The 14,708-nt window shown below is 29.1% G+C and overlaps 1 protein-coding gene across 2 annotated transcripts in view; it reads left to right on the forward strand.

The window, feature by feature from the left end:
* Positions 1-13,046, forward strand: part of LOC106467219 (probable phospholipid-transporting ATPase IF) — an 82,173-nt gene extending 69,127 nt beyond the window's left edge. Inside the window, exons 25-29 of one of the 2 annotated variants that reach the window (XM_013927550.2) lie at positions 1,239-1,304; positions 2,557-2,660; positions 3,632-3,794; positions 6,978-7,097; positions 8,156-13,046. In XM_013927550.2, coding sequence (XP_013783004.1) covers positions 1,239-1,304; positions 2,557-2,660; positions 3,632-3,794; positions 6,978-7,097; positions 8,156-8,341 — 639 coding nt within the window. In that variant the 3' untranslated portion in view covers positions 8,342-13,046. Of the gene's footprint in view, positions 1-1,238; positions 1,305-2,556; positions 2,661-3,631; positions 3,795-6,977; positions 7,098-8,155 lie in introns of those variants that run through there. The other variant, XR_002612454.1, reaches the window with a different exon arrangement.
* Positions 13,047-14,708: the final 1,662 nt, after the last annotated feature.

Here is a 14,708-nt window from a genome sequence, read left to right on the forward strand (position 1 = left end):
CACACGCTATAAATCACAGTGATTCACACACTTTACTTGCAGTGCCTACTGTTCGCTTGACTCAATTATCTATCTTTTCAATCCCGCTGGGTATTTTCGCCAGGCTTATATACTAAAAAAGAGGGCGTCTCGAATGCACTCGGGCCTTCATGATCATTCGATAAATTTCAGCGTGCATGCTTCCAATTTACTTGACTTCCACTGTCGTAACAATACATTTTCAGGTCATTATTTTCTTTTTAAAACCTTAAAATTTGGAGTGGATTGTACAGAAATTTATGTCTGTTTTGGTAATCGTAATACCTGGCATATGATAAAAAAAAACACTAAAACTGCCTCTGAACAATAATTTAGTATTAGAGCTTTTGAACAATCCAAACTTTGTGCTCTGCCTCATCAGTTCAGGTCTTGCAGAGAAGTCTTCATTTGAAAGTGAGTTCTCCCCCTTCTTATGTCAAGATTTTGGTGAAAAGTCATTGCCTTTTGCAAAATAATTCACATTGAAAATACCTATTTTTGGTTCTTCAGTAGTTAATGTTCAGTGGGAAAATGTCCAAAAGTCAACATTATCCTAGTCTCAGTTGCAAGTGCAAGGTTTGCATGAAATGTAAACATTGTGGATGCAGTCATGGTGTCATTCCTGTTGATAAATGTCCAAAAAAGGTTAGAACGCAGTTGAGAGAGGACAATAAAACAGTGAAGCTGAAGGAATAGTAAGAGATAGATATGTTGTTATTTTCATTATAATCACTTTTGTTGTCTTAGATCTTCAGTGATTGACAGATGGAGGTATGATTGATCAGGCCTCAACCAATGAAAGTCATAAGAAACAGTTGAAAACATTTATTATTGTTTCTAGTCCTAGATGTCATGAAAATGTTGAAAACCATCATTACTTACACTGTAAATCAAGATCAAAATAGAATAAACCTGAGTAAAAGTAGCTTTGCTTTGGGAAGACTTTTCATCAATACCAAAGAAACATCTTAGGAGTTTCAATTAGTTGACCCGTAAACTTATGCAAAGTTTTACATGAGAAATAGTCTAGCAAGTTTTTTTCTTATTAAAATGTTGCCACCAATACATGACATTTTCTGTATGATCGGCTCACAGTTTTTTGTTAAAAAAGTCTGTTTCAACATTAATACAGTGTTGTTATAACCAGTGAAGAGCTATATAGAAATAATGGCTTTGATGTTTGTTACATATTATTGATCAAACGTATATATTTTTTTTAGAGTCTGGGTTTATGGAGTTTTGGCACATCAGTGTTTCATATACTTGTTCTCATTGTTAACTTAAAGGTAAGTTATGTTTTAAAATGAAATAAAATATTATAGTTTAATACTCTTTGTTTTGTCCTAATACTGTAATGTTAAAATTTAAATTTAATAACAACTTTTCAAGTCCTGTGCTGTTGTGTTCACTTTCTCTGTACTGAATAATTTAAACAAACTATTATTCTGTTTTGCCTTTTTTTTATGATGGTAAGTTGCTTATATTATTAAATATATAGTTAACATTTAACATGCAATTTGTAGAGAAGAAACAGAAAAAAAAAAGATTATAACATCAAGTCTTAGGACTAATGTTGAACCATTTTAATTGTGAAACTATATAATAGCTTAGTAATATGTTTTAAAATACTAAAGTTTCCATTCTTTTATTAGATGGACGTACTTGGAATGACAGTTTTGTAAAATCATTCACATTTCTTACTTCCTAAGAAAATAGTTTTTTACACAAAGTAATGTATTTTTATACACAAAATAAGGTTGTTTTTTCATCTGAGAAACAGTTCAGTTGACTCACTTATTAACAGAACTGACATGTTGTCTAGTTGGATCAAACTTTAAAAGTTTTTGAAAAAACATTAACCTTTGTTGATTAATATGTGTTAGATATATACAGTAGCCAGTGCAACTGTAATGAGTTATTTTTTAAAACTTTCTGAATCATTTGTTATCTGCTAGTTGTGGGATCAAAGCCTGAAACCAAACATACTTGCTTTTCAGGCCATGATGCTGTTAAAATGTGACAGTGAATCTTACTATTTGTAAAGTTTGGCTCAAGATTTGGGTGTGGGTGCCACTGACTGATTTACTTCCCTCTGATGGAAGGTAGCCTTAATTATTTAGTTCCACGAAGTAAAGTACTGGTTAAAGTGACATCTTTTCCATGTGATGGTTTTTTGCAACTAAATTTTCACACTTCTTTACACTAGAATATGTGCATGTGAACTAGTGCAAAAGTAAAAAAAAATGTACTTTTTTATGTATAAAACAACAGCAAGGTTTTTTAAAGTAATTTTTGGGTAATTTGTACCTGAGTGTTCTAAAATTTGAAAGTACTGTTGCTTTTCATACAAGTTTGGATACATTTCCTGCAATGCATTTGACTTGCAGTAGCAATGCAGCTGTCATGCATAAAAGTCAATCATCATTATTTTCTAATTTTTAAGCATTCTCCTTATTATTTCAATAAAATGTTGAATTGATTACTGAAAAATTTATAACAATATTAAAAATTACCTGCATGATTTCTTTTTGTACCTAGTTGTGCTTACATACAAGATATTGGACAAAACTGTTTCTGTTTTCATTACTGGCTACCATCCTTGGCTTCATGGGATTTAATTTCCTTTACAGTGGAGTTATGTGGTAAGTTTATTTTAGAGCTACAAGACAAAATTATATCAGAACAACTTTGAAATTAGTATAACATACTTTTCTTTTTGCTCTGTTGACTTTTGCTTTAAACCCTAGAACAAACTCATTCACTTAGAATACTTCTCAAAAGATGAATATTTCTATTATGTTTCTTTTGTCGTTGATGTTAAATATAGAACTAAATCATAAAGTATTTGTGAAAATTATAAGAGTGTGATTATTATAAATAATTGTTTCACAAACTTACTTCAAAGCTTTTTTTGGCCATCTTATGAATTTCTATTTTTAATACCCTCTTTTCCAGATGTTTCTTTGAAGAAAATTATAATTAACGTAAAACTGAATATGTTCATATATGAAAAACAGTACATATTTTACTTTGTGGTGAGTTGTGCATGGCCTGGTGGTTAACATGCCAGACTGTGGATCCTAGAGTCCATGGTTTATATCATGATGTTTAAAAATCTTGCTTTGCACTTTGGAGCAGTGGATGTGTTATAAGAGTGATAGTCAGATCTTCCCTATTTGAACAGAGTAACTCAAAGTTTGTTGGTGGATGCTGTTACTGGATGGCTTGTGCAGATAGCACATGTGTAGCTTTATGTCAAAATATGAAATGAAGAAAATTGTTTGTGGTTACATGTTGAATACAAACTGAGCATTTTTTCAGAAATACTTAATGTTATATGATCTGTTTCTTGAGAGAAACACTGATGTTGTAAAAGTTACACATTTTTTTATTCATATCTCAAAAGCTATAATCAAGATAGAATGATATACCTAAACCATTTAGTACTTTTCCTGTAAACATTGTGTCATGTTCTTTTCAATTTTTATTTGTATTAGATGTTTTTGAAGGATGCATGTTATAATTCTTATTTACTGTTTTAATAGTCTATTTGAATGTAATAAATTTCATTTATTATTGTTTATTTTAAAGTAATATTTTTGCAATTCTCCAGGCACAGTAACACCATGTTTTGGGTGTACATGAAACTCCTGTCGTCACCATCCTTCTGGTTGTTGAGCATTATCCTTATTGTGACTGCACTGTTACCTGATATTTTGATTTTACTTATGAATGAATACAGTTTCAGTCATAGGAATATGTTCGACAGAAGTAAAGTAAGTTAATTAATATATACTTTATTTCACTGTTGTTTAAATGTGTTCACGGATATGTATGCAAAAAATTTTACGTCTATAAAATATATGCTTCATCTGGACCAAATCTTGCATTACAAAAGTTTTAATTTGAATAATATCTTTTTAATAATTTAAAAACAGCATACTTACATATAGTTTTAGATCAGATTCTTTTGTTCCTTGCTCATTTTTATCTGTCTTTGTTTTGCATTTTTAACTTTCTAGCTTTTTTGTATTGCTAAAGATTATTATTAGTAGATCCATGAATTATGCTACCAGACCTCTAATACTCTGCAATAGCCTCATAAACAATACCACCACCATCCTACTTTCTTTGTTGCATTATGTTATCAGGTTAGGATATATTTATGCATTTTATAAGCTAACAAGGACTGCAAGTGCTATACTAACTTTTCTATCCTTTACTCAAACTTCAGTGAGTAGTCCTTGATTATGCATCATTCATCACAAACTATTACTATAAAGCACACGCACACACATGTATATATATATATATATATATATATATATTATTTTTTGTTTCTTATTAAGGTATCTATGGGCTGGGTAACTCCAAAATTGTTTGCAGTTTACTCTGTTTTTCGTATGTTTGTCAGTTTTAAGCCTTTCCCTCAACTTTGCTGTATTGATTTCCCCTGTAATGTATGCTGAATTCTTCTTAGAACATTCTTTGGTTCTGTCAGTTTTTTCACTATTTTAGAGGATGAGAAACATTTTCATGTTTTCCTTTTGATGTATCACATGGTTTATTTCCTGTGGCCTGATTCAACTGGTTATGAAATTTCTCAGCTCAGGTTATGTTCTTGAGGCCTATACATTTTCCTTCAGGAACATTTGTTCAGTTCTCTTTCTTGGAAACTTTGGTTTGAAAATGTTTCAAGATTCTTCTCCACTGGTAGAGCGCTCTCTTTCTTTCTCTAGTGTCTGTAAATATGTATTATTTTAAGTTTTTTATGAACTACAGATCCTCATTTTTGACCATTCTTCCTTGGCTTATTTTATCCACTCTTTCTGTCTTACATTTTTTTTGTTCTGGATTTTGACAGACCAAGTAGTAGATACGTAAGGGAAGATAAAACAGTCCTGTTTTGTATCTTTGTGAATTTCTGCCTGGTGATTATTGTACAAGTTAAATAATATTATCAGAGCTTTACTTTTTGTTCTTGTGGTTGATCTTCCTTTTTTTTCAGGATGCTTTTCAATCTGTTGTCAATCACTACAATATCATACCATCAGTATGATGTTTACTTTTCTGAATCCACATGGTAAATACTATATTTCTTTTCATGTTTGTAAACATGTTACACAGATAAAAGTTTTACCCCAGAAAAAGCCTAGTATATTTTGTGTTTAAGATTTAGAAAGTATACTTATTATTTTAAATTCAACACTGTGGCCTACCTGGTCATATGACACCCTTTTCTAATTAAAAATAAAAAAACTATTATTATATTTTAGGGTTAGTAATAAAAATACTTGTATATTAAACATATGGTCTACCTGGTTTCAGTGACACTATTTGTATTACCTACCTCATTCGTATGAGGACAGCTTTAGCTTCATGTAAGTTAGTATTAATAAAACTATTATCACAAGCAGGAGTATGGAACAACAAGAAATATCTGAGGGACAAGTTTTACCATTATATTTTGCATATTGGACAAGTATTTATTTATTTTTTTCACTTAGTTCTTTCCATAAAAAAAAGGATAAATTTCCTGGGAGCTGTGCAAGTTCCTGAAAATTCTGAAGTCTAGAACATACACACAAACATTTAACAAAGTCCACTTCAAAACCTCAGTCACACAGAGAGTAACAAACATATTTAAATTGGTGCAAAATTATTGTTATATTATTTATCTTCAGTAGGAATACTGTAAAGTTTGACTACCATCTATAGAAAGAATATGCAACATAATAAAGAAAAAAAAATATATATATATATATAAAGACACACACACATTATATTACATGGCCGCATTATTGAAAACCATGATTTCTTTACAAGTTTGTGCATTGGGTATTCTCCATGCTGCAGTGTAAAATTCTATGACTGAATCTTAAAAACCATAAAATATATGTATGACATGCTTAGGTGGAAAACTCATTATAAACCACATTTGACAAAACTGAGCTGCCAATGACATTGTATTGATGTATTTGTAGTATTTGCTTGTAGATATAAAGCATTTAGTTCAAAAATCAAATAGTTTTGTAAAATTTAAAATTAACTTTCTTAATTTGAAATTAATAATAATGTTAGATTTTTTTACATTTTCATGTAGTAATTTATTTGGATCTTATCTAATAAACAGCCCAATTTTTATTTCATAGCATTTTTTGTGAAAGCTGCAGATAAAAAAATTGATTTCCTCAAAATTATGTTTTGCATCTAAGCTCTTCATAGACATAATTTGGTTATTATCATTAATACTCACAAACATCGTTTATCCATTTTACACTGTAAAAAAACGTAACAGCTTGCAACAGGCATAAAATATAATCTAAAGAATCCATACTTCAGTGTTTAACATCTTATGCAATAAACTTTTTTTAAACATCTTTATTATATTGTCATTTTACTCAATTTAAAAACCACTGCATCTGCATACAGTACATTTGTGCAGTGTCTGCAAAATAATTTATATAATGTAGATATTATGATAAATATTATAAATATATAGAAATTATACAAACAATTTGGTTGTTGGTGCATTTTACTTCAGTTTCTCATTTTGTGAAACCAACAATTATATTTTTTTTTTTTTCTGTTCACAATCAAATAAAGCAGAATCCTAAAATTACCATTCTACTTTTTTTTATTTGTTTATGCTTTTGTAGGACGGGGAAGAAATTTTCCTAGCAATTTGTTCCTCAGAAAAATTTTTTTGTTAAAATTCCACACCCCTGTCACAATTTGCGAGTACAGTGAAAACTGTTGCTAAAATGTATACGTGACAGTATACCTTTGGCGTATTTTTATAGTTGATAATCCTAATTGTATTTGATAAGCAAAAATAAAAGTTTTTGCCCTTTTTTTTTGTCTAATTTATTAAACTTGGGTATTTCAATGAGATACTATTAATTAACTATCTTCTTAACTTTGGACATCATTTTATTCTTTTTTTTTTATCTGTGTAGAAATATTCTTCAATAAACTCCAGTACCACAGAGACTACCCTATTGGTCAACAGACGTCCATTAATTACTCGGAAAGAAGGTTTCCAAGGTGATGATTATAAAACCAGAATCAAACAAATGGTGAGGAATGGTAAAATGATTTTTTTGTAGGAAAATAATGTTGTTGTTTTTTTAATTTTATGAATTATAATTTATAACAGAACAACTATAGTGGGTAACCTTTTGTACTTTGATGTGTGGATATTCCCAGATGGATTATTATGAAAATAGTGATAAAATATTGTATTGAGAAATGCCATAAAACATATTTATGGTTTACTGTTTGGAACAATTATTGCAATTTTTCTCTTGTGAGTATTCAAATGTGGAATAAAGTCAATAATTATATATAAAAAATATGGTAACATTATTGCTAAAGGTTCATATTGTGGGATCAAAGCATAAAGAAATATAAACTTTATGTGGGTTATCATCCGTATTCCATTTTTAATTTGTGCAAGTCTTTAAGTTCTTTATAGAAGCCAATGTCAATGGGAAAATTAAAATAAGATAAAAGCTTTTTTAGGTGACTGATAAGACATCAACTTGACTCTTTCTTTATTATTATGTATAATATTTGAGGAAATCCATAGAACTGGCTGTAAAATCAAGAAATTATAAAAATGTAGCTATAGTACTGCTGTTTATTTATTTTGTTTCTTGTGTTTAGTACTATTTTTTTCTTTTTAAGTTGATGTATCAGGAAGTGATAGAAACAGAGAAATTTTAGTAATTTTTAAGTATGTAGAGTGTAACTAAGTAACAATATTGTCTGACTTGTAGACCTCAAGAACCAATAAAAATTATGAGAAGCTAATATCAGTGTTAGCAAGGATGTTAGAACTGTCTTTAATAAAGCTAAGAATGGATTTATTTAATAAAAATATTTTTAGTACATTTTTTCTGAATTTAGTTAATGAAAATATATTTTTATCCTAAGAAAATGCATTTATAGAAGTTTATGATTCTACAGTATTGTATTAATCTATTCTTTACAGTATTACAAAAGCAAAATGTGCTTTAAAAATACTTATTTTCACCTTTTTTATTGTTTTAATGCAAAGAATAAAAATAATTATTCAGTACTTATTCTACATCTTAAATGGGTGTTATTGGTATTTTTCTTTTACTTATTGTAGGTGCAATCTTCAGAGAGTTCTGAAAACACAGAGGATTTCTTATTGGAATCGAAGAGCAAAAGCAGATATCAAGGTGATGACCAACAAACAAGAATCAGGAAAGCAGTATTGCACACTCCCTCTTGGTTTGCAGAAACTAAGAGCACAGAACAAGAGGAAATTAAAATGTTAGAAACAGAACTATGATACATTCATAGTGTATGAGTTGGTAAAGTATTGGTAAATACCAAACATATATCAAAAGATAAAACTTACTGCTTAGTGTTTTATACAAACAACATATATAAATATATTTTGTTATAAGAGTGAGAAATAATTCAGCCAATATCTTTTGACTTAGATTAGTTTCTGCACTCTCAAGAGCAGTATTTTCATAGTCCTAAAAACAAAGATAGATTTGTAAAGATGATGCTACTCACTGCACATGTATTTACCAGTTTAAGTAATTTTAATGTAGCTTCCAAAGGTTTTCTTTGAGTTATATTATTCTATAACAGTTTATTTCTTTACATCAGTAACAATACACAAATTTTGTGCTCATACGTTACCGAAAAGAGATTAGTTGCCAGTATTCTAGAAAAACAAAAAATAGTTTTGGCTAGCTTGAAAGTTGAAGAGAAAAAAAAGGAAATATTTTTGAGTTATAAAGATATTTAATTGCTTTATATATATATTTCTCATTTCGAGGAAGAGATATATGGTTTAAGATATAATCATAACACTTTTTTTTTGTTTTTAATAAATAAATAAATAGATATGCAGTAAGGAAAGATAACAATGGAATTGTATCAAAGTTGCCTTAAGCAAATGTAAACTTCTGTTCTGTTAGACACTTAAAAGGAATAAGACTGAGACAGTAGTGTGTGAAGAATATATATATATATATATATATAAACACTCAGACACAACTGTTGCATAACACTTGCCATAGTATCAGAAAAATCGACTTCTGGTGGAAGCAGATGTGAAGAGAAGAATTCTTTCTTTCTTTTTTTAAATTAGGTATTATTACTCTGCATAAGTACAGAAAAATGTCTTGACAGTGGTCTGGAAAGAAAACAATACAATAGAAACACTTTTTATAGAAAAATAGAGAGTATTTTTGTTGTACATGTATGTTAAAGTCTAGTTCCAGGATCTTGAAAGGTACACTTTAGTCATTTGGTTTCTGGATATTTCAGCAGTGCATACTTTTGGTTTTCAGATGGACAGATTGAAAGAAGATTGGTAAGAATTAAGATGGTATAACTTATGTTTTCAAAATTGTCAAAAACAAGCAAAGGAAGTAAGTATTTCAATCAGTATTTTGTGTTGAAAGGTTACGGTACACTAATAATGTTTTTAAACAACATATATTATGTAGAATATGTTCAACCATCAAAGGAAATAAGCACTTCAGTCAGTATTTTGTGATGAAAGGTCACAACACACTAATAATATTTTTAAACAATGTGTATTATGTAGAATGTATTAAACCAATACAAGAAATAAGCATTTCAATCAGTATTTTGTAATGAAATATTACAATACACTAATAATATTTTCCAATAAATGCTTCTAGTAATGTTTTTATCTATAAAAGTGCATAAATAGCCTTGTAACCATGCTCTAACAAGATCTATATGAATTTATATTGCAACTATTCTTTGTCTTAAACACACACACTGCTCTAACAAAATCTATGTCAACTTATATTGTTTTATTTTTGTAAATAAATTGTGATGAATTAAAAGGAGTTATTAATATTTGAATCACAATTAGTTTCAAAGATTTATTCTACATTAATACATAGGGTCATAAAACTGAAGAAGTGGCCACTGGTAGTCATTAAATAGAGAAAATCACATTTTACGCAGGCTTGGATCTTTTGCATCCCATCTTATGGAAGCTAAACACCAATTTCATTTGGGCAAAAACCTGCAAAATGCTACATAGCTGTGAAAAAATAAATAGTCTGAAAACCTTAGAAATAAGTAGAATTCTAACAATGAATCCAGACAACGTTCTAAACAAGCAAATCAACTTAAGTTCCTCCCCAATTCTTACTCTACTTCCCTCAGGGTGAATGTCAAAGTTCCTAACTGGATTATTTGATTAAACACACATATATAACTGTATTTAAGTTAGTTCAGTCTGTTCCTGATGATGCCTTTACTGGTGAAACCATGGTAGTAATAAATTAAATATTTGTTAATTTAATGACTATCTTTGTTTTCCTCAATTCTGACAAAAATCACATCTTACAAACTTAATCAACTAAGAGCATACAATAGTTTTTGCATGAATGTTTAATAAAAACATCATTGCAAATTAAAAGAGAAAATATATCTATTTTTTTAACTTCAGAAAAGTAAAAATACTTAAATAGTAAACATTGAGAAAAAACAAGGTACATTTGTTTTCATCTATATTAGGAGCAAAAAGGTGTTAAGTGTAGAGGTGTGTAACAAAATTTATGAAGTGTTCAAAATGGAAAGTGTTAGTTAAGGTGGCAGGGAAAGTTTTATATGATACATCAACAGTGTCAGAGATTGGGGTTACGTAGTAAAGTAGAACAAAAATTTGGTGCAGTGTTTGAGGAAAGAAGCCAGTAGAAGAAGTATCTATAACCAAAGTAATTGTTTTAAACTGTGCTGTTACTCTTTTTATGTTTTTCGATGAATGTTACTTATTTTTAGTGAATTATTTGTGTATTTCTAGGAAATACATTTTATATGTGAATTTTGGGCATTTTAAGGTAAGCTTTTGGAAAAAAAATAATTGAAAATAACATTTTAATGTCTATATTCAGAAATTTTCTTTGGTGTTGATTTTTCCCCAAAAGTTGATAATAACAAAAGGAGTATCAGGTGAATGTGATGAGTGATATGCACATTATATTCTTTTGGCAGAAAATGTTAGAACTTTGTATTGAACACAAGAAGAAAAAAAAACAGGAGAGTACATGTTGGCAGAAAAAGTGACTAATTTATGAATGGGGTTGCTTTTGGTTTTGATATTTCTAACCAGATCTAGAAGATCAGAAAACATTTTATGTATCTGTGCATCTTTCTCGTAACTTTATTTGAGAATGATTATATATTATTATTTCATACCCCCTACCTGCCCCCCCCAAAAAAACCTTTAAAATTGTCAACATCTGTTTGTTTTGAATACATTTATTGAAAGTTTTATTGATTTTTTTATTATGTTGCAAAGTTTCTGTGTTTAGTATGACAGATGGAGGCTCATTTCATTACTATTTTTTATTGGATGTTAGCTGCTGTTTCTTTTGTTTTGCTAATGAAAATGGTTTTGTATACCAATTTTACATTGTACATATTTTTACACTTGTTTTTATGCAAGCAGAAAGCAGTGGTCTTGAATTTTATTGAGAATTGCAGCATTGTATTCATTAATGTAATTCAACTTATTTTTTGAAAAATGATTCTTTTGCTCTGAGTCATTTTTCTGATTAACTTTCTTGAGAAAGTTACAGCAAGTTATTTATTTCAACTGGAATGAAGTTTTTCTTATAAAAAATATGGATTTTGATTATCCTTGGAAAGCATATTGTTATAAAATCCACAGTATGTTTTGAAATATTTCAATGAAAAAGGGCATTGTGGGTTTTTTCTGCTGAGAGCATTTGGAACATGAAGTAACGATTGCTTATGATACAAAAATCATCATACTTTGCATTAGTGAGGTTTCTATTGTTTTAGCAATTTATTATTATACAGCAGGTAAAAATATCCCAGAAATTAATTCTAAGCAGTATTAAATTTACAGTCTCACAGGTATATCCTAGTCATCATGGTAAAATTATATTGTATCAGTCTCTATGTTTGTATGAAAATATAAAATTTTAAATGGCTTAAATAAAATTGATAATAGTTACAATTTACATGCTTAATCTGGCTCTCACAATTACAGTCGTTCTTAAAAATTGACAATATATATAGTGCTTTGACTTGACCACTACTATGTCTGTCATGTCCCATCCAGCTTGATGAGCCATGGTGTTGGGCAAAAGGCCTTATCGATATTGGATATGGCAGGTGTAGCATGGTTGGTGTATTATATCATATTCTTCATTGCTTTTACTCCTGAGTTCTTAGAATTAAATAATAGATTAAAATCAGGTTAAATATTCTTAATATTAATGTTAAAGTGGGGATGTTGTACTTATAAAAAAAGAAAAAAGTAGTCATTGAGAAACTTAGAACAGATTTCTAAAGGATACTTTAGTGATACAGAATATTGGTAAAACAGTTTACTGTGGTCACTGGTTTCATTGAATATTTGATCCAGGGTTAAATAAGCACCTGAAAAAATCTTTTTTTTTTTGTTGATAACTCACCCAATGTCTAGAGCTACAAGCCAGAAAATTTCACACTTTCAACTCACAGTTTTCAATTAATATGTTTCTTGATTGATTTATAGACAAATGTATGTTATTTTGCCTTCTGTGTTGTTATGTGTTACTCTGATTTGATAACCTCAAATCCTGCATAATCACTTTTAAGTTACTACATTAAAACTTAAATACCTTAATATTTGTAATGATTTCAAAATTGTTGTTTGTCTAAGCAAGAAAGATGAGTAAGATTTTGCAAAGATTAGCTTAAAAGGTTGTTCATTTTTCTGTCTCTTACTAGATGAAATTTGTGTCATTTGCATTATTTGTAGTTTGTTCTACATAGCATAATATTAAAGATGTAATGGTAGAAGGCCTGTGACTCTCCATCTAGACAAGTCATTTGAAATTTCTAATGGATTGCTACATTTATTTTATCACTATATTTGCAGAAATAGGTTGGAATATTTTTATGCTAATTGTAATGTCAGAAGTTTAATGAAAACTGTATGCATTATTGCAAATTTATAAATAAACTTTTAAAACACCATGTTTCCCCTTTTATGTGCTTATATCTGTTTCTTTCTTAGCAGGTAATCATTGTTAAGAAAATATCACTTATCAAGTTTCATGAAGTGCCTTTTTGTTGTATCTATAATATCATCCATGAATTGGTGATTTGATATATTAACAAAACATGAACATGGCTGTATGACTGTTAATAATTTACCAAAGTCAGGTAATTAGAGATTCCTAGAGTTAACAAGACATTGATTTTGAATTGCATTTGTTTAGTTCATTTATTCTGTGCTGTCCTCTAAAATGTAGATGTTTAAACATAGAGGTGATAGACTGGAGAACCTAGCTGTTGTGAACAATAGTTGTTTTTTATTCTTTGAATTCTATTTTTTAGATTGCCTGAATAAAATTTTAGTAATTTTCAACAAGTTTCTTTCAAATATTTTTTTGTAATAGAGTTCTCTAAAAATTGTCAGCTGTTTATCTTCAGCCAGTGTACAGTATTTTAGTATAAACAATAATTTTAAAAAGTTTCTCTGCAAAGCTTTTGTCTTGCTTACCAATCTTTTAACTATGTAGATATTGTTTTTCTGCTCTTTTTCCTTCTACTGCAAGTCTGAGTCTTGTCACACTAAAAGTTCATTTCTTCATTATTTATCTGACACTGATTTGAGATTATCCTTCTTTTCTCCAGGACAGATAGATGAAAAGCTATCGTATGTGGCTGAATTGTTAATAGTAATGCTCATTCTTATCCTCTATTGATTGAATGCCTAACTTAGTAACCGTTGCTGTGAAGGTCATAATTGAAGTATTGTGTTATTCTAATGTTTGAATATATTTTATTCTAATCTTAATATTCACTGGTGCTGTTTTCACCCAGTACTTTTGATATAAACTACAGATACATTGGGCAGCTTCCCTTGATATCTACTGGTAATGACAACTCATGCTGTACTCTGTCTGAATGATGATGTACAACAATAATATGACTAAGTGTAAGACTCAACTTTATGAGAAAAAAAAAGAACTTTCATAAACCATATACAAAATTACCCACTTCAAACAAATATTTATGCCATATTTTCCATCACAAAGAAATTGAATTACAAACTGTAAGGACTCTGTTGAATTTATATTTTAACTCTAATCAACATGTTTTGATTTCATTGGATTACTATTACATTGACCCTAGTTAAGAATTTATATATATATTTTTAATGTTGAGAATTTCAGAGAATACACATTTTCTTTATATAAATGTACTTAGTTTTTTTCTGTTCATTCTTTCCTTCCTTTATAAACATATTTATTACACCATCAGGGTTCAAACACATCCTGGAAAACCTGAAAATTTTCAAAATTAATTTCCAGGCCTAGAAAATCATAGAAAATGGAGAAAAGCATAAAAGTCATGAAAAACTGTGACTATTAAATGCATTATCTGATTCAACAACAGTTAAATCATTTCATTGAACAACTAACTAAATTAAAATATGGTTAATTAAATAAAATAAAAATTGAAAAGGTTTGACAATGGGGTAGATATGAGGGGTGATGCAAGACTATAAAGTATTGTTACGTCTCCGTTCGTTAATTAACTTTCCGTAACTTCGTTCCGACGAAACTTTAGCGACACAAATCCTTACTTAATAAAACTGGTTTATTCTTTCTGAATATAACTTCACGATACAC

The sequence above is a fragment of the Limulus polyphemus genome, unplaced genomic scaffold (assembly GCF_000517525.1).
Source record: "Limulus polyphemus unplaced genomic scaffold, Limulus_polyphemus-2.1.2 Scaffold77, whole genome shotgun sequence".
NCBI classification, from domain to species: Eukaryota; Metazoa; Arthropoda; class Merostomata; order Xiphosura; family Limulidae; genus Limulus; species Limulus polyphemus.